Below are 19,853 nucleotides of genomic sequence, written 5' to 3'. Positions count from 1 at the left end.
CCCGTCGCTCTCCGATAGGCAGATGTGGTCGTATTCCTTCCGAGTAATCCGATTGGACAGATAGACGCTTTCACGGCAGTTCAGCCCTGCTGCCTGTGTGTGGCAACCGGGGTAAGCTTGGACAACTAGGGGGAAATGCGAGATTGTGGAGAGAACCATGTTACGCTTTTAAAGAATCTCCAACCTCTTCGAGTCGGAAGACTAGATTTTGGAAGCATATATTTTTCGTCTTCTTCATTTTGGGATTAACCAGCCACAAAAGGCGCACATTCCTTGGAGGTTTCGCGGCGGAGAATAAAGTAGTTTAATCGAGCCCGACCGCACCACATTTTCTCCCAACTGCTCCCCCCAGTCTGGCTGGGTGCGCTCCGGAGAGAGAGAGGAGGATGCTTGTCGAGATCCGCGTCCACCACGCTTACATTAGGAGGGATTAAGCGCATGAATTATAGCCGACTCGGTGTTTTTTTTCTTCAGGAACAAAAGTCGGGCTGACGGTTAAGGACGCACGCACGGGTATGTGTTGAAGCAGAGCTGTTGATTTCTTTTTTCGGGTTTCTTTTTGGGGCGTATTGACGCTCAACAGCGCACCGTTTCCATCGCTGTCCGCGGAGTCGAACAGTAGGTGGAAGCCGGCCTGGAGACGTCATAGAGCGGGGGCTGGTTGTTTGACGAACATCAGTCAAGATTAGAGTCTCAAACAAACGATTTTTCATGCAAGCGTTTCAATCTGACGGATAATTCGAGCGCGTTTTCTTTGGTCTGCGTTGTGTTTGTATCAGTTTTAAATTGTAAATCGATGAATAAATGTATTTTTTTAACAGTATGTCGCTTGACCACTGACCGAATAAGGTCACCAAGAAGACAGAAGCGCAGGACTGTGGTGCTGCTTTGTGACACACGGCTGTGACTGCCTGTAACTGGAACTAGTTTGGTGTTCTGACTACTTATTAGCGAACAACGTGCGCTGTATTGTGTTGTTGTTGTTTTTCGTCTAAAGATTAAACCGCGTCATTTTTCAACACAGGGATTTTCACGACCTCCCCTGCCCCCCCCACCCACCCCTGCCTGCTGAGACCGGTGTGGCTGTGAGCACATTTCAACCATTTTGCCAAAGGACCTGCACCCTGGAGAGATAAACAAAGGATACATTTCAAGATGTATCCACAAGGCCGACATCCGGTAAGAAGCGCTTCCTCTATATACTACACAGCTTCCATATTTATCTGACAACACTTGATGTTGACATGTTTCCTGACTGTGCTGGTTCCCTCTGAAATCTGCCGTGCAAAGCGTTTCCCACCCTTAATGCAGCTCATCAGCTCTATATGCTCATATCACAATGCATTTATGCTACACCAGAACATGCACTTAGTGGTAAATGGATGCAGATGGTTTGCATGCCTGGAGATATTTACTCAGCCATACACTAACATATGATATGACTCTGCTGCATATGAGGACAGGTGGTGGTTTGAATTCATTTTCAGATTAGATTTCATTTTCAGTGCGAAAGCCTATTCCTGTTGTGTTATTAGCTTCTGGAGGTGTGAAGTAGACCACCTCTCTGGTGTGGTAATGTCTTGCTATACTGCAGAGGAGGTATTATCTTCAAAGTAGTCTAATGTGAGAACTAGTCTTCTCCCTTCAGCAGCAAATGAAGAATACAACTTTCTTGTGTGACTGGACTGATGTGATTCTCTTTGTATTTATTTCTTTTACAACCTTTCTTTCAGGCTCCACATCAGCCCGGTCAGCCTGGCTTCAAATTCACCGTAGCCGAGTCTTGTGACAGGATTAAAGATGAATTTCAGTTCCTGCAAGCCCAGTATCACAGGTAATGATTACAGAGAGTATATCGCCAAAGTACCACAGCGTCAACACATTCACTCTTCATTCAGTAATTAAGGTTACGGCTAATATTTGGTTGTTTCATGAAAAAAAGACAGCCGTTTTTCTTTTTTAACCTCTGATGTCAAGTGGTTAAGTCTGAGTGAGTTACTGAAGTTATAGCGATGCCTGAAATTGACACCTTGTCTTCTATTTTAGTCTTAAGGTGGAGTATGACAAACTGGCCAATGAGAAGACAGAGATGCAGCGCCACTATGTCATGGTAAGATTATGTTACAATGGGGAGCAATTATGGCTCCAAATTGCAAGGCTTGTTGGAGATCTAGTCGGGGTGGAGCGAGACAGGCTATTGTGATCACCTGTGTGGTGGTTAGGGTGGGTTGAATGTCAGGTACAGGCCTGTGAAAGGCCCCGGGGGGGGGGGGGGGGGGGTTTGCTGTAGCTGGTTGTTACGGAGGCGCTCTTCCTGACAGGCAGGCGGCAGTGGGCTGAGGCTCCATTATTGTGTGCCCCTGATCTCCAAGGGTCGACTGCGGCGTTGCCCTCTGTGTGTGCTGATCTGATTATTCTCCTAGGAGACTCCACGCTCAGGCATATGCATGGCCATAAATTAGGTGTGAGCTGATGGTGAGGGCCAGAGCAGTGTGTGGGAAACATGCACCGCGGCAAACAAAATGGAGGACGTGGAACCTGTTTCTGTTTGCTCCAAGTCGACCGTAGTTTCTGGGTGAACCTAAATTATTAGCTTTTATTTTAACCATCCTTTTTTAGAAAAACATGGGCGTGCTTATGACTCAGGAATTTGGCTCAGACGTGACGCAATCAGGAGGCTCTTCTGCGGCGGTGCACTCTGTTGTCCCAGGTAAACACACCGGGGATGACTTAAACCAATACATGCAGGCTTAAGTTAAACATTCTTTTCACAGGAAAACAACATGTCAGCCTGACAGGGAGGAGGTTAGGTAAACATGTAGGGAAGTATCCCACAGCCAGCACTGGGTGTCGGGTTACTCTACGGCTGCGGGCCTCTGATCTCAGACAGACTGGCTCTCTTGTTTGAGAGTAATTTTCGAAGAAGCTAATGGACTGAATAATGCATTGGCCTCATCAAATAGACGCTGACTGGAAAGCCATTTCTGCCCCGGCTGCCACTTGTGGGCTCCACGGATTACATTTCAGCCAGACGGACTGACCTGGCTTGAAATATCAAGAGTGTTGCGCAATCGCGTTACGCTAAGTAAATAGACATCCTGGAGATCTGAGGGTTTGCGACGGTGATCAATACATCTAACCCTATCTTCTCTGTGCCGGCACTATAAACAACAATATATTGATTTATTGACTTTTCGCTGCTCAAAGAGCTCCTTTTTTTTGTCTGATCCTCGTTTATCACCTTTACCAGCAGAAGCTACATTGTATTTAGGTTTCAATCATAATGGTTAAAACCTTCTGATGATGTAATCAGTGTTGTGATCAATTACAATCTATATGCAGTGTGTAAGTCGGATTGAAATAGTTAAACAAAAGTTGCTTCGTTCAGAATTTTAAAGTAGTTTCATACATTTATTAAATGTTGGCACGACTTGATTGTAAATGTGATTTTATTTTATTTATTTTTTTGACACCGTTAATCACAATGAAATCTTTGCTTTCGTTTCAGTATTATGAGATGTCCTACGGCCTGAACATAGAGATGCACAAACAGGTAGGTACCGTCATGTTCCTCGTCTTTTTCAGCTCAGTGGGTTTTCCACGATGTCGGGGGATGTCGGACCCAGGAGGAGCCGCTCGTAGGCTGTGAACTGAACCGAGCGTTGGTAATGGGCTGTAAACAGAAAGATGTATCGCACACAAACCAGCCAATACGATGGGAAACGTGTACCACCACTCGTACAATCGCTGTGGTCCTTTTTAAAAAAAAGAAATGCCAGTGGTGTAAAGCCTGGATTTATCTCAGCCTTTTGATAAGATTGACGGTAGACTTTGGCAGGCTCGGCCTTCGACTGAGTGATTTCAGAGCGAGGATAGCTGATGGCTCACTATTTATTCTTAAGATGAACAGTAATTACGAGAGAGGGGCAAAAGTCCTTTAATCACGTATTGTGCCCTTATCTTATCAAAAGATCCCATCACGTATTGCTCCCCGGATCAGTCACACTGATGCTTGCAGAGACAAAGATTGAATGAATGAGTAATCCGGAGATTCCCATGTATGCTGCTCTTAAACCAGTGAGGCTGTCCCCTCTCCTGCGACAGCCTTATAGCCTGGTTAATGACAGCGTTGGAGACGTGGCGGATTGGTGTGCTAGGGTGATCCATCAGTGTCTGAGCCGTGTGTCACACTGCCACATGTCTGTCAGGGCTCGGGCCGCTCTGATAGCTTCTGTCAGGCACTTATCGCCGACCAGAGGGAAAGGAGGGGGGATGGGATCCGGAGACGAGTTGGAGAATAGAGCCGGGGGAGGGGCAACAGCCCAGCTCTGTGTAAACAGGTTAATCGACTGATCCATTTTAGCGCCTGACTTTTATCAGGAACCTCTACAGAGCTGATGGAAGCGCTTGAATAATTCATCAGTAGGGCCCTAACCTGCTGAACGGCGTGTTTGTGAGCAAACAGTGTGGGCCCATGCAGCTCCCCCAGTTTACAGCTCAGCCAGGGGAGGAGGAGATGATGGGGAGTGGTTTACAGGCAGGGTTGGGATGGATTATTGGCTGCACATAGGCATTTTTTTTTTCCTGCCAGGAGATTTATTCCATAGTGAGGAAATCCATTCCTCTAACTGTGCCTTTTTCATTACCGTGCAGGGACATAATTCAGATTTCAGAACAGACACACACACACCGGCACAGCTCAGATGGACTGATGTGGCGGTGTTATCTGATCCCTCTCTATCAGCCATGACAGTATGTAGATGCAAAATGGCTAATTTCTGCTGCGTGTTGTTAGCCAGTAATTACCATCATCTGGCGCTTGTTTCCAAGAGCTGCTTGGGGGTTTTGGGTTTTAGGTGTTGGTGAGGCTCAATCAGATCTGGCTGTTACCTGTAACACAGACACGAGACACATGGCTGCAGGAATCATTTGCTAAGTAGCAAACTGTCTGCCATACCCTGGGCCAAAACAAACTTGGTCAGCCAGCGGACTGTCTGCAGTGTTCATACAAAAGAGGCGTGCAGTGGAAAGTGGTGGGAGAAACTGTGGCTCTCCAAGCTGTAAATGCTCCCATATCCCCAATCTGTCATGTGGGACTTGACTTGAATAATTCCAGGGTGTGAACTGTTGGGTGTCAAGTCCATTTCTATAAACAGAAAGTTATGGTGTTTTAAGATAAGGCTTTATGGGGAAGGTTATGATTCTTAGATTATGTTTATTGGTTTAAGATCACAGCCGTCCTTCAGCCAAGACCTGTCTGACTGCTGCAGCTGACAAGGTTAATCATAGTAATCTCATGCATCCATTCAGGCCGGCTTTTGGCCTTACTCGATTACTTAATCAACACAAATGACTTCAAATGCCGATTAGAAATCATTCTGCACTTGCTTCACATTAACAAAGGCTCTGAGGCTTCGTGCAACATCTCAATTCAGAGGAAACGTGTCATTTTCTGAGCTAACAGTGAAGTGCTCGTCTAATTCTCTTCCTGCTCGTCTAAATCAGGAGACGTGCTTTCATCTTGGACAAACTGGAGGCCCTCTAAATCTCACTAGTCAAGGATTGTTTATAGATGGATCATGTGACCAGAGCCAACAATAGTTTTCCCGCTGTATTTGATACTCGTCAGTGTCTGGAATCCATTTTCCCACTGCTGATAGCAACAGGCGAATACCTTTCTGCACACCATTGACAAGCCAGCCTGAGAGTGCACTTAAAGTGCTGCTACACAGGTCCGAGTACCTGTAATTGTGTAGCAGCAGCGCAAAGCTGGCCTCTCAAGGGCCAAGCTGTCATCTACTTCAAGTGACAACAGCCCTGTTTTTATCTGCCGGCAGAACAAAAAAAAAAGAAAAAAAAAAGAAAGTCCTCCCAGCACTGCACTGTATCTATTCTGGCAGCAGTGGTGAGCTGCGTTGATGCCATGCATTTGCATGTTGTGCTGTGAGAGTGTGGAGGCTGCCAGTTGTTTAGGGCACAGTGGATCAGCCACCTCCTGACCTCTCCCAGCCAGCTGTCACCATGACACTAAGCTACAGAGGAATGGACTGTGCTCTCAAGGCCTTTCCACAAATCCTGTCAAATGTTCGACTGCTATTGACATGGCTTATCTCAACAAACATGGATTATACAGGCTCTGTAGCGTTTCAACCATTTCTGAGGGCGTTCTTGAGCCTTTGCTAGAGCACTTACGACATTGCATTAATACTAATGCTGATAAAACCTTTACCTAACACTCCCGTTGGTTGTAGGTCGTGTTTATTGTGTAAGAGGAGTTCAGTGTCTTTCTTGTCTGCAGACAGTAATCAAGATACAATCAGTGTTATCTTATAGACTGTTGTACTTTCTGTAACACATGCTGCCACATGTTTGTTTCACATTATTGCCTCTGATCCCAGGTGTTACTTTGTCTCATCTGATATTTCATCTTCAGCTTGTTTGTCCCGCTGGCTTGTGGCTAAGTGGCTATCCATGTTGCAGCTTGGGTCAGCAGGTCTCGTTCTGTTGGACATTACTCTCCAATCTCTCTGGCTCTGCTCAGAGGTAATACGTCTGGCTGCCAAAACTGCCTGGCATTTCTGCCATGTGTAATAAATAAGCTGGCGGTCTGCAAAGCACATTGTGTGCGCCGCTCCGAATGAAAAATCGGAGAAAAATCCCTGCGACGTGTTTGTGTTCCGCAGCGGCCTTGGGTTGAACTGCAGCTCATAAATTCCATAGATGATGTCGCGTTGGCACTGTTATTTTTCTGCTCCCAGCGCAGAGATTGAACCTGAGAGTCTCATCTCTCATGAGGAGGAGGAGGAGGAGGAGGAGGAGGAGGAGGAGGAGGAGGAGGAGGAGGAGGAGGAGGAGGAGGAGGAGGAGGAGGAGGAGGAGGAGGAGGAGGAGGAGGAGGAGGAGGAGGAGGAGGAGGAGGAGGAGGAGGAGGAGGAGGAGGAGGAGGAGGAGGAGGAGGAGGAGGAGGAGGAGGAGGAGGAGGAGGAGGAGGAGGAGGAGGAGGACTGTGCAGCATTTTTTTTTTTACAGGGGAGGGGGGTGTATCACACCCACTCTGAACACCTCCTCCCATTGCTCTTTTTAGCCACCATTCATCCACCCACCATTCATTTGCTACGTTCATGTGATCGACAGGCTGAAAATTCAATTTAATGACCTGCCTCCAAGCACATAATATGATTTTAAAGCCTGTTACGGTCAAGCAGAGGTGCCATTTGCGTAATGATCCCAGCAAGATAGGGCTGCAGCCGTTGCCATGGCAGTTGGTAGACAAGCGGAAGAATGGAGGCAGGGCTCTGTGGCTAGATGGGAGGTTGGTGGACTCGGCAGCTGATTGCAGTGAGAAATGGCCGAGGCTTCGGTCCTGGAAGCTCACTGCACTCCTATTCTTCACAGGCTGGTCGTTTTCTTCTAAATGGTATCGATCATAGATTTGAGGCGTGTTACCCTCCAGGTCATTATGGTTTGTAATCTTTACTCTAACTACAGTTATAACCCTTTTAATGTACATTGCCGACAGTGTCACATGTAGGTAAACAGTCTGGTTTGTGGGCCTCACTTCCTGGGGTGTGGTTGTGTGGCTCAACGCCGAGGTTAACTGCAGGACAGCAGAGTTGCAGATGAGGGCAGAGCGAGAGAGGATCCTCTCAACACAGCAGCACTCTGCCTGCTCATATCCGTTTAGCATGGAGTGCACTCTCAGCACAGCTGTGCTCCATCCCCTTGGGCTCTCCTAATGTTTTAAATATTTCAAATGTCAATATCACGCTGTTTAGAGGATGTTGAGTCAAGCAGTTCTGATTGCCGCAGTAATTGACTTAATCGGTGTAAACATTAAAGGCGGGGTTATGTGAAGTCACTGTCTGTTCCATACTTAACCGTCATTTTGCTCCTCTTTTGTTTTTCAGACGGAGATTGCCAAGCGGCTCAACGCAATTTTAGCTCAAATTATGCCTTTCCTGTCACAAGAGGTGAGTTTTGAATGTTGCGCTCCGACAGTTTACAGTTTAGTACAAAGTAAAGTCGCTTATTGTTGCCTGGTTTCTAAAGACACTGCTTCAAAAAAAACAAGAATTCAGGTGAAGCAATTTTGAGTAATTGTGCGTGGCGTTTGCCCTCACTTTTAAAATTGCGGCGGCACTATGAAAATGAAGTGTGAAATTCACAGATAAGTGAGTGTGGGTGTGTGATAGATGTTGGCATGCCCCAATCATCTTTTGTAAATGTCTTCCCGCAGCACCAGCAGCAGGTTGCTCAGGCAGTGGAGCGGGCTAAGCAGGTGACTATGACTGAGCTGAATGCTATCATCGGGGTACGTGGACTTCCCAATCTGCCTCTCACCGTGTGTACCCCCTTTTTATTCCTTTATTTGACCGGCACATATGATGATAACGAGCTATAAATATCAATGTCTTCTTCATGCACCAAGTAGACTGAACTGTGTGATACGCCACCTGCTACAGTTACAGTGCTGAATCAAATGTGTTTAATATTTTCACTTTAGTTTTATATTCTTCGCCAACGTATTCAAACTATATACAACAAGCGTAGCTCTCAAGAGCTGGTCTGTTGCTCCAGCTTTGGTCTCGGCGGCGTCTTCACTGCCCTGTTGTGTGTTTATAAATGCAAGCTTGAGAGCTCTTGAGATCCCCTTCGCAGCTTGTATTGCTTTAATTGGCGACGGTTTTAACGAGGAGCCTCATCCCTCACTGCTGACCTGGATAGCTGTGGGAATTAAAGGGCTGAGGGTGAGCAGAACACAGCCAGCGCTGCGAGCTAGCTGAGGCAGCAGTCAGCCACCACAGCAGCTCTGTTTGCACACCGCAGCACTGAGCTGTAATGTATGGTGTTCATCACTGCTTCAAAAAACCATCTGCTCCTCATTGATCAGCTGTACTCACCCGGCCCTCCTAAAACAGAGGTGATTGGTGTCGCCCTCGATACAAAGCTCAGGCTATCTGTGGTCTTATTAGTACAGTTGAATCTAGCGGAGTCTTTAGCATAAGAGGCTGGCCCAAAAGACTGACTTGACGACTGGAAGCGCACATTGGAATTCAATTAATGCCCCCTTGGTGACCTTTTGTTCCCGGATAATTGCTCCCTAGGATTTGTCTGACGAGGTGTCTTGAGGTGAAGGAGTGCTGCTTGTTTTCATCAGTTGGACTGAAGCCGATGCTTTTGTTTTTGGGAAACTGTAATAGAGCAGCTGCAAGCTGAAGTTGTTCCTAAGAAACGCAAATTTGATTAGTGGCTCCTTCCTGTGTATTTGATTTTCACATTTGGAACAAAAGAATGCTGGAATATTTCTGTGCTTTTGTGGCTCTCTGTTGGTCTTTGGTTATAATTTAAAATGAGTTTCTTTAAAAGTCTACATTTGATCAAATATTGGACGAGCCCATTCATTGTTTTAGTTTATGGTCCTATTTGGCATCCGGCCTGTTTTATGAAACAGTTTGGTGTTCACACAAGTCACGGCGATTGCTCATGTCAGAGGAGGTGGAAATGTATAGCTACTGTATGTTTTACGAATACCTTCCCATTAGTTATTCATTGAGGAGAAGCTCTGTAGGCATGCCAAAATCCTCATGCATATTGTAAAGCAAGGTGGGGGGAAAGAGCGTGCCAGGCAGACAGGCAGCATCCAGGAGCCAGCTGCATACTTTATTGATGGGACTCGGGCCATTAATAGGATGCAACTAGGGCAGCTGCTTGCGTTGAGATGAACCTGACTGATGGCGGCTCCTATTTGATTGGAAAACACACCAAATATTGAAGTCGGCCAAGAAGTTGTTCAGATAAGGCCACCTGTCTCCGACTGGCCACCTGCATAAACCCACACAATGACTTTGTTTTAAAAGGAAATTCAAATATATATTTATTTTGTCTGTAACACGATTCATTGCCATATGTAATAATGGAGAGAGGGCGTCTAGAGCAGCTAGGGCAGCTGCTTTGCGTTGAGATGAACGCTGACTGTTTTCTGTCCTCCTTTTCAGCAGCAGCAGGCTGCCTACCCGGCTCTCATGGTTAGTGGCATCCACCCATGTCTGAATGTGCCATGTTGTTGTTAATTGACTTGGTGTGTGCACACATCTGGGCTTGAAGGGCTTGTGCATGCTGCATGGCACGTTTTCTGTCCAAGTGCTATGCGTTTCACTATAGTTGGTGTTAAACTAGAGACGGCTATAATACATTTGCTCAATTTTGCCTGTGTGTGCGTGTGTTTAAAAAAATAAAAAATTCTGTAGCTCCGCTCAGTCTGAGAAAAAAGGGCAAAGAGTAGGTCTTTATCTTGGAATATTAAATTAGAGGAAATAGGCCAGACTCCTTTCTTTATTTATTATTGTCTTCATTTATGGCCCTCTAATGAGGGCTCTTGCTGATCAACCATGCATATTACCCATCAGTGCCTCATTAAACACAATGAGCGAGGATGGCTCTCCCCTGCCAATGAACTGGCTCCTTAATTTCCCTCATGGACACAATATTGTCTCTCTTTCTTTCTCTCTTTCTTTCACACACACACACACACTGGTTTTGTAATTGGAATGACATCTGCCCTATGGAGCAAAGGACAAGGTTGCAAGTTTAAAAACCTTACCAATTTCCAATCTCGTCTTCTCTACCTTCAGGGCAGATAATATAGAAGCAATTAAAAAGACCTTCCAGATCGGATTTTTAAGGACATGTTTTAGAAGTAGGTGCCCTTTGTAAGACCTACGACTGAATATCCTGTTTTAAAAAGTAAATTTGAGAGCAAGTTCCGACTGAGTTAATGTATTTTTAACTATGTGACCGGCAAGTCAACCAGATTGTGTTGTGTGTTGGACCAACTCCCCAGTCATTACTAAGTGCCTAATATTCCTGAAATGGCCATAAATGGTCACTGATTGCAGTCCGGCTTGTAAAAGAGAGGAGTTGCGCGCTGTTACAGCAGCTGAATTATTCAGCTGGCTCGTAGACGGGTAATAAATTGCTGATGTTTTTATTGGTGTCTCAGCTAAGTATTATTTAACCTTGCTTTAAACTGCTTACTTCCATGCTGAGTGCCTTTTAACTCCCATCCATTTCCCTGTGCCTTTCAAATATTGATGGTGAATATTGGAGGGTTGACTGAGTGCCAGCACGGGACCCCTGGTCCTGGCTCCCACAGCAGCCTTCCAGATGCACACACACACACACACACGCACACGCACGCGCACACAGAAACACGCACTCAAATACTTAGAGTGAGAGGGAAAGACTGCCAGCTTCTGGCACTTAGTGTTCCCTCAGTCTCTTAAAGTATGGGTGTGCAAATGATTCATGTTCTGTTAATCCAGGAACATGAATATGAAAGGAGTAAATAGACGCTGGTTGTGTTTTTGAAGTGTTTAAAAAAACAGGTAGCTGTTTAGCCCACAGGCTGACAGATTCCCACACCGCTTCATGTTGCTTAAGGGGACTGCTCAACTCACTGATGGCATGGTGGTGCTGCAGTATCAAATGCGCTATCTTACCTGGTGTGAGATGATTCCTCTGCATTAAGCTTTGGTCGACTCAAACTTTGCGTTGCTTTTGTCGTTATGTAGATTCATTTATTTATTTTTTTTCTTTCAACTCATCACGCACCACTAACGCTGTGCGATTGCGTGTCTCCAGCCCTGCGACTCGCGCATTAGACGTGTTGAGCAGTTGATCGCTAGTAACTTCTACTCTCCTCAGCACAGATCTAGGGCTTATGCCACCCTGGCCTGGTATGGAAATAGCACTAAGGGGGGGGGATTGCTGTCGGATCCTGACAGTAATAGCTGTGTGAATGCGCTAATATCATCCGGGGTTTAACTGATCAGCCTCATGTTTAGTGTGTGGTTTCTGCTTGCTTTCTCCCACCGACCCACTATTTGTTTGTCTATCTCCCTGTCTACTTACAGCAGCAGCAGCTCCAGGCACAGCACCTCTCCCATGCCGCTCACGGGCCTCCGATCCAGCTGCCACCTCACCCTTCAGGCCTCCAGCCGCCTGGCATCCCCCCTGTGGCAGGTGCCGGATCAGGCCTGCTGGCGCTTGGTGCCCTGGGCAGCCAAGCGCACCTCCCAGTGAAGGATGAGAAGAACCACCATGATCTCGAACACAGAGGTAATCGGGCATATTGCCGTCCAACTGTGAACCCGCTGCTTAGCCAGTTTATTGCGAAGGATTAAAATGTATATTTATTTTAACATTATTGCATAGATGTTAAACAGGGGAAAAAGCAATTTGGTGCTTCTCACTCTCGAGAGCAGAATCGCAGGGCCCTTAGGTGAGGAGCACATCCTGTCTGTTCACATTCTGTCTGGGTAATGAGCTGGTACATTCCCAGCCCATGACTGCACAAGCTATTCAACAGCTCCAACACACGTTGATAAGAGGGGCCGTGTGCCCTGCAGCTGATTCTCACACGTTCAGCCAGAAGCATCTATTATGATATGCTAACTGACGTGTTTTTCTCTTTGCTACACTTTGTTTCCTCATCACCTCTGCCCCCATTGTGATGTCTGCGATACAGAGAACGCGGTGAGTGTCCAAACCCGCAACTACTTTTTTTGTTGCAGGGCTTGTTTGGTTTCATTATTCATCACACTTTCATCTGCACTGCGAATGTCAAGTACACATTCCCGCCAACCAGCATGCTACCGCTGATTTCATGCACCGTTGTAATCTGCTTTCAATAAAATGATTAATTGGAAATGAGGCTTGGCATATAAATCCTGTGTGTTTAATCCAGAAGGGAAATGACTGGTATCATGCTGGAGAGATTAGAAGCCTTGTAATTTCATCACAATTAAAGAAAGACTTTGACTTCCCCTTCTTAAAGGATTTATTTGATCCCTTCTACTGTCTCCCTTGTTTACCAGCTCACTCTCTTTCTTGGCATGTGATGAATATTTATGAACACAAATGGAGAGCTGTTTTGTTTTCTTTCTATCCGCCCCGTCTGGTGGACCTGCTAAAGCGTTTTATTGGAATGGCTGCAATCTCTGATGGCTTGTGATGTGCCTGTGAGATTGGGTTTCTGTAGGCTGGGCCAGCTGAATGGGTGCAGTCATGTCTGAAGAAATGGAACTCCTGGGGCGATTAGCAGGCCTGTTTTGTTTCTGTGCTCTTGTCCCAGGTCATCTGATAGCAGAGTGGTGACTTTGGTTAATGAGTCACGCTAAGCATCTCCTTAAAGGTCAGCCATTATGCAGACCGTGGCCCTTTGCCCAGACTGCTCGTCCATCGGCCATTGTTCATTTCTCCTGGCTGCCACCGACTTAGTCCGTGTTGTTGCTTTGGTCTTCAGAGGAAGGGACAGAGGGAATCGGGAGAACTTGGCAGTTTACAGGCAAATGGCAAACTCCTGTGAAAGCTGCTGGACACCTGCCTGGTTCCTCCCATTCTGTTGGTGTTTGGAGTGAGTTGTCCCAGCTTGTGTGGGCAGGCAGGCTCCATGAAGAAGCACCAGTCAGTCCCACGCTGCCGTGCCCACTGGCAGGATATAGATTCTCTTTCTTTATCAGAGCTCAAAGGCTGAGCTGACATGCTGCCCAAGCGCGCTGCGGCAATCAATGGCCACAACATACAGCTTCTCTCTCTCTCTCTCTCTCTCTCTCTCTCTCTCTCTCTCTCTCTCTCTCTCTCTCTCTCACGCTTAGCCTGACTGACTCCGGAGAAAAGGCCCTCTGTTCAGCCACAACACACTGCTCATGTCCCTGTGAGGCTGTTTGTTGTCCAGTTATGAGGAGGAGGGAGCCCAGCTCAGAAAACAAGACCTCCTCCTTTCAGTTCAGATAACGGCCCATTCTGTTCTTCGGCCAGGGACGGCCTTGTGTGTGAGATTGGGCTTGGCTGGTGTCAGGGTACTGCTTGGCGCTGGCCTACAGCTGCATTTTAAGAGTCTGCAGCGTCCCTAGTTATGTGAATGGGGCATTTTTAGTGTTTGGGTTGGCACAGTGTGTTCTCTGTGAATTTGTAGCTGATGAATGACTCGCTGCTCTCTTTTACAAAGACAAAATGGTAATAAAGTATTTTTGGTTTTCTCTTTGCAGAATAACTCCGTATCCCCCTCCGAAAGCTTACGCACAGCCAGTGAGAAGCACCGCAGCTCCTCCGATTACAGTTTGGACTCTAAGAAACGCAAAGTGGAGGAGAAGGACAGTTTGAGCAGATATGTAAGTCATTAAAGGAATTGTTGACCTTTTTGGGAAATCCGCTTTCTTGCCAAGATCAAGTTAGGAAGGTTGATAAACCACCATGTCTTTCCGTTAAATATGAAGCTACAACCAAGAGTTGGTTAGCTTAGCTTAGCATAAAGACTAGAGAACGGGAGCAACAGCCAACTGACTGTGTCCGAACCCTGTACTTTCAGTTCAAAATTGAACACCTTATATCTCATTTTTCAATGTGACTAATTTGTCAATTATCTTTACAGGACAGTGACGGCGAGAAAAGTGATGACCTGGTGGTAGATGTGTCTAATGAGGTGAGCAGAGCAGCATGCAATTGTAAATTTGCATATTGACATGTACCGAGACAAAGCTGTTACATAAATGTAAATCTATTTCTGTGTTTCTCCAGGACCCTGCCACTCCGCGAGCAAGCCCCGCCCACTCACCTCCTGAAAATGGCATTGATAAGCCCCGCCCTCCAAAAAAGGACACACCCAACAGCCCTGCATCAGTGGCATCCTCTGGGAGCACCCCATCATCCAAGGCCAAGGAGCTCAGTCATGTAAGACCCCAAGAGTTACGAACAAACTAGGACAGAAAGGGTTTAAATGAGAACTGCAGAGAGAGCAAAGGGATATGTTCAAATAAATCTAGGACGTTTTCTGCAGTTGATTAAGAATGGCTGTCGGTGCTTTAAGTGCATGACTAAATGTCAGGGATAATATTGTCCCGCATCAGGATCAGTCAGGTCTTCTCTGTTAATAGCTCAATGTATTTAACTCCTCCAGGATTTTTCCCCCCTCTGCCTCACTAAAAGATTAAAGCCAAAGCAGTAAGGGGATAAAAACGGCCCCATCTCCATTGTGACCATAATAGGTTTTAGAATAAACAGCAGTTTATGGCTCTGCAGGACTATGAGGGTTGTCAGAATTAGATTGGATTAAGTTCAGTTTGCTCTCAAATTGTCATCTGCACAGTGCTTTGCTTCTGGGGTTGTGAATGTGCTTGCTCTCTCGTTCCCTCGACAGAATGACAAATCCTCCACGCCTGGCCTCAAGTCCAACACCCCCACCCCTCGCAACGATGCCCCCACCCCTGGCACCAGCTCCACCCCTGGGCTCAGACCCATCCTGGGCAAACCACCAGGCATGGAGGCTCTAGGTTGGTACCACTCTCTCTCCTCGCAAGCAACTGAGATTATTTTATTTCCATCCTCCCCAATGTACCGTTATGTAACCAATGTCCTCCTCCTGTCTTTGTCTGTAGCAGCACCAGCTTTGCGTACCCCTCTGTCCATCGCTGGCTCCTACCCTACCCCCTTTGCCATGATGGGCCATCATGAAATGAATGGAGGCCTAACCAGTCCGGGTGTGTACGCTGGTCTGCACATCTCCCCTCAGATGAGCGCTGCAGCAGCTGCAGCCTATGGACGCTCCCCCATGGTAACACTCTTTCCTGCCCTTTTTATGTTTTATTTGGGATCACCTTAAAGCATTGCACATGTTTAAAATAGTAGTTTGACACTCTCTCTTGCCCAGAGTTGGATGAAAAGATCAATACCTTTCTGTACCTGTCTGTAAAAGGTGCCCTGTGGAGTTGTAGACCTTTAGTAGCAATAAGAAGCTGTTTATGTACGAGTAGGCCCCTGTTTTGTTTATCTCATGCATGCACACAAGGATTTTTTTTAACTTTTGGACAGAGCTAGCCGTTTCCCTGTTTCGATTCATTATGCTAAGCTATGCTAACAGGCTGCTGGCTGTAGCTTCATATTTAACTGACAAATATGAGAGTGGTACCAATCTTAATAACTCTGGACAAGAAGGCAAATAAGCCTATTTCCCAAAATGTCAAACTATCCCTTTTAGAAAAACACCATGTGGATTTGACTGTGATCACTGGTCAGTAATATATGTTAATCAAAGGTTTCCATTTTCAGGGGTTTGATCCTCACACCCACATGCGAGCTCCAGGCCTTCCAACCAGCCTCACATCAATTTCGGGTGGCAAACCGTAAGTGTCTCTCACCAAATGTGATTTTAGAAACGGCAGCGATATCGAACACTAACGAGCGTGTTCTCCATCAGGGCTTACTCCTTCCACGTCAGTGCAGACGGTCAGATGCAGCCCGTGCCCTTCCCGCCTGACGCACTGATCGGCCCGGGTATTCCACGCCACGCCCGTCAGATCAACACGCTGAGCCACGGCGAGGTGGTTTGCGCTGTTACCATTAGCAACCCCACACGTCATGTCTACACTGGTGGCAAAGGCTGTGTCAAAATCTGGGACATCAGCCAACCTGGCAGCAAGAGTCCCGTGTCCCAACTGGACTGTCTGGTGAGCACGGCTGCTGATTCACGCGATACTCATCAACAACTTTTTTTTTTTTTTTTTTTTTTACACCTCGTTTAGTTGTTTTGAAAGGTACTGAACTGTACACAACCTCATTCCATTCACAATGATAATGAATGATAATAATTCTTTGTGATACATGAGGGTCACAACGGGCACACATCAGTTTACTGCAAATACGTTGGTACACAAAGGCGGCAGATGCTTTCACTCAATGTGTACGTAAAATAGAAGGAAGCACTTTAAGCAACAACGAAAAAAAGATTTTTTTAAACCGCACGACATTTTCGGATAAATTATGTATGAAATATGAACATCACAAAATAAATGTGCAAATGTAACACGTTAAAAATGCAAAATATAGCAGGCAGAGTACGCTTGAGAACACCCTGAGGTTGGTTTATTGTGACGGTAGGATTTTCATCCTCTTTCCCACCGACTTGTTCCTAAATCTCTCTCTAGCTCCACTGAACTGAACATGTATTGATTCGCTTTGTCCTCTGTGCAACAGAACAGGGATAACTACATCCGCTCCTGTAAGCTGCTGCCTGATGGCCGGACATTGATTGTTGGAGGCGAGGCCAGCACATTGACCATCTGGGATCTGGCCTCTCCGACACCCCGCATCAAGGCAGAGCTCACCTCCTCGGCCCCGGCATGCTACGCCTTGGCCATCAGCCCCGACGCAAAAGTCTGCTTCTCCTGCTGCAGTGATGGAAACATCGCCGTTTGGGACCTGCACAACCAGACTCTCGTTAGGTTGGAAGAAAACACTTATTAACACTATGCGGGCTTTGGCCCCGTAACATGAGTACTGTTATGTGAGCAATTTTAAAAGCGGCTGTCAATAATTGTTTGTATGCTTTCTGACTTTGATTTCAGGCAGTTTCAGGGTCACACGGATGGGGCTAGCTGTATTGACATATCCCATGATGGCACTAAGCTTTGGACAGGCGGCCTGGACAACACTGTGCGCTCCTGGGATCTGAGGGAGGGTCGGCAGCTGCAGCAGCATGACTTCACTTCACAGGTACAACCTTGTAACATAGAAGAGATGGATAACATACACACACACACACACACACACATCTACAGACCTACTGCGGAGGGCAGTTTCCTTTCAGCCCCAGAACTGTCAGTAATTACTGTTCCGTCCAACTTCCAGATCTTCTCCTTGGGCTACTGTCCAACTGGAGAGTGGCTTGCTGTGGGCATGGAGAGCAGCAACGTGGAGGTGCTCCACCACTCGAAGCCTGACAAGTATCAGCTCCACCTGCACGAGAGCTGTGTCCTCTCCCTCAAGTTCGCCTACTGTGGTATGAACACACACACACAAAAGGAGGGAGAGATACTGCTGACTGTACTAACCTGCAAAAGGGCCTTAGCCTGTCCTACTTCATGTAGTGCTAAACGACAGTGCCCTTTCTGCAGCCTGAATGCTCATTGTGTTTTGAAGGTTACCTGATAATTCTTCATTTGTAGATGGTTTTATACCACTTCTTAGTCCAACGAGGCCTGATTGCACTGTTGTTTCCCTTTGCAGGTAAATGGTTCGTAAGCACTGGGAAGGATAATCTGTTGAACGCTTGGAGGACTCCTTATGGCGCCAGCATATTCCAGGTATGCAAATCAATACACTCTGTCTGCAGCCAGTCCAAAAGTATACACGGTTGTCTCTTAGAGGAAGGGCAAAGCGACCGCTGTCTGACAGGACACTGCTATCAGTGAAAACTGAACCTGAATTATTGACCTGACAGAGAAGTCTTTTTGAGGGGCATCAGGCCAGAACTTGATGTCATTGCAATCTAATCTTGCCCCGTAGTCGGCTAATCTTCTCCACTTAACTTCAAATGTAGATGAGGATGTCAACTGCCTCCGAGACTAACATGTCTTTTCTCTTCTCCAGTCCAAGGAATCCTCATCTGTCCTGAGCTGTGACATCTCGACAGACGACAAGTATATCGTGACAGGCTCTGGTGACAAGAAGGCCACTGTATATGAAGTGATCTACTAGAACAGACTGCTTTGGCTCGGAGCATGCTCGTGCTCAGGAACAGTAGACTCTTCCTCCATCTACCTTCCCTCAAACAGACCGCATGGATGTTGCCTGCAGCCTCAGAGTGGATGGGCAGGAAGTTTGGCAGTGCCAGACTGAAGTGGACGTTGGTGCTGTTGTGGCCGTGGACGCTGTGACCTCCGGCTCTGCCCTTCCTCTCTCATACAACTGACACTTGTACAGCAAGTGCAGTTCCCCAAGGCACTCAGAAGAAAATAATGTCTTGCTGTTTTATTGTTTGTTGGATATTTCTTTTTTCTTTTTTTTTTTATTCGTCCTTTTTAATGTGGCGATAAAGTTCCATGACACAACTAGAAGCGGTGCTTCGCTCTGGAGCTTTTCCTTGGAGGTCCTGTGAAAAGTGTACATAATGGAGTAATAAAAGGCCTTTTATAGATTTATATTTTGGTGTCCAGTTACGCTTGTGATGGTTCTTTCTTGTGATTTTCTGTCCCCTCTAGGGATGGAAATTAGATTAGGACTTTGTAAGAGGATACTCTATTTCAGTTTTTTTTTTTTCCTCCTCTGCTTTTTTTTTTCCATGTTCTTTGTCCAGAATGACCTTTTTGGAAATCTAATTTGGATTTTTTTTTCTCCCTGACAACGGCATTTTTCTCCGCTATTTGCTGTAATACAGACGTTTGTCCCATGGATTTTAGCAGTGACGGATTCTGCAAAGGCCCTTTTTTTCCGACTGGAAGAGGAAAGAATCATGGTTTCCAGTTACGTCTATACCCTTTGGCCCTGGTCAGCAGCAAATCAACTTTATAAAGGAGACCCATCACTGAACACTGGCTGCTTTCAGTGACATTCAATGGATAACAAGAAGCAGCTGTGACTTGAGTTCAGTCTGTTGACTCGACTAGTGTATGAATCTTAATTTATCCACTCGGCAAAGTTCAGTCATCAGTCTAAGAGTTAATTGTTGCCTCTCTCGTTTGACTCTCTCTGTGACTGATGTGCAGGACTTACATGGTTACTCGTCAAGGTGGCAGGCAAAGCCATTACCACATTTGACATTTTGGGTATGCTCTGTTTGCTTTCTTCAGTATTTCATAATGTTCGACTACAATCTTCTCATAGACAAGAATGGTCTCTGCATAAACACACAGACTGTGTAGCATACACGTGTCATCATCCCTAAGGATTGTACAGTTGACAGTTGTTGATAAATCAATAAACTGTTTTTATATAAAGAATCTTGGCTGAATTTCTATAGTGCTGGTGCCTTGCTTCTGTTGCGCCTTTTTTAAAGGAATAATTAAATTTTTTGGCGAGGA

The 19,853-nt window shown here is 46.2% G+C and overlaps 1 protein-coding gene across 1 annotated transcript; it reads left to right on the top strand.

The window, feature by feature from the left end:
* Positions 1-134: 134 nt before the first annotated feature.
* Positions 135-19,710, top strand: tle3a (TLE family member 3, transcriptional corepressor a). The gene is made up of 21 exons (XM_079271289.1): positions 135-513; positions 1,025-1,179; positions 1,734-1,834; positions 2,047-2,110; positions 3,509-3,553; positions 7,908-7,970; positions 8,237-8,341; positions 9,996-10,025; positions 11,913-12,125; positions 14,049-14,171; positions 14,432-14,482; positions 14,578-14,730; positions 15,197-15,329; positions 15,435-15,610; positions 16,105-16,178; positions 16,253-16,502; positions 17,029-17,276; positions 17,400-17,547; positions 17,683-17,833; positions 18,061-18,137; positions 18,424-19,710. The coding sequence occupies exons 2-21, from the start codon at positions 1,156-1,158 to the stop codon at positions 18,529-18,531; spliced, it is 2,337 nt and encodes a 778-aa protein (XP_079127415.1). The 5' UTR covers positions 135-513; positions 1,025-1,155; the 3' UTR covers positions 18,532-19,710.
* The last annotated feature ends 143 nt before the right edge of the window (positions 19,711-19,853 follow it).

The sequence above is a fragment of the Melanostigma gelatinosum genome (genome assembly GCF_949748355.1).
Source record: "Melanostigma gelatinosum genome assembly, chromosome: 1".
NCBI classification, from domain to species: Eukaryota; Metazoa; Chordata; class Actinopteri; order Perciformes; family Zoarcidae; genus Melanostigma; species Melanostigma gelatinosum.
Note: the sequence above shows the minus strand (reverse complement) of the source record. Positions and strands in the feature narration are given on the sequence as shown.

Coding starts and splice junctions, on each gene's coding strand:
- tle3a (XM_079271289.1), top strand. CDS start 1,156: ATGTATCCACAAGGCCGACATCCG. Junction 16,503..17,028: donor TGTCCCAACTGGACTGTCTG/GTGAGCACGGCT, acceptor TCTGTGCAACAG/AACAGGGATAACTACATCCG. Junction 18,138..18,423: donor ATGGCGCCAGCATATTCCAG/GTATGCAAATCA, acceptor TCTCTTCTCCAG/TCCAAGGAATCCTCATCTGT.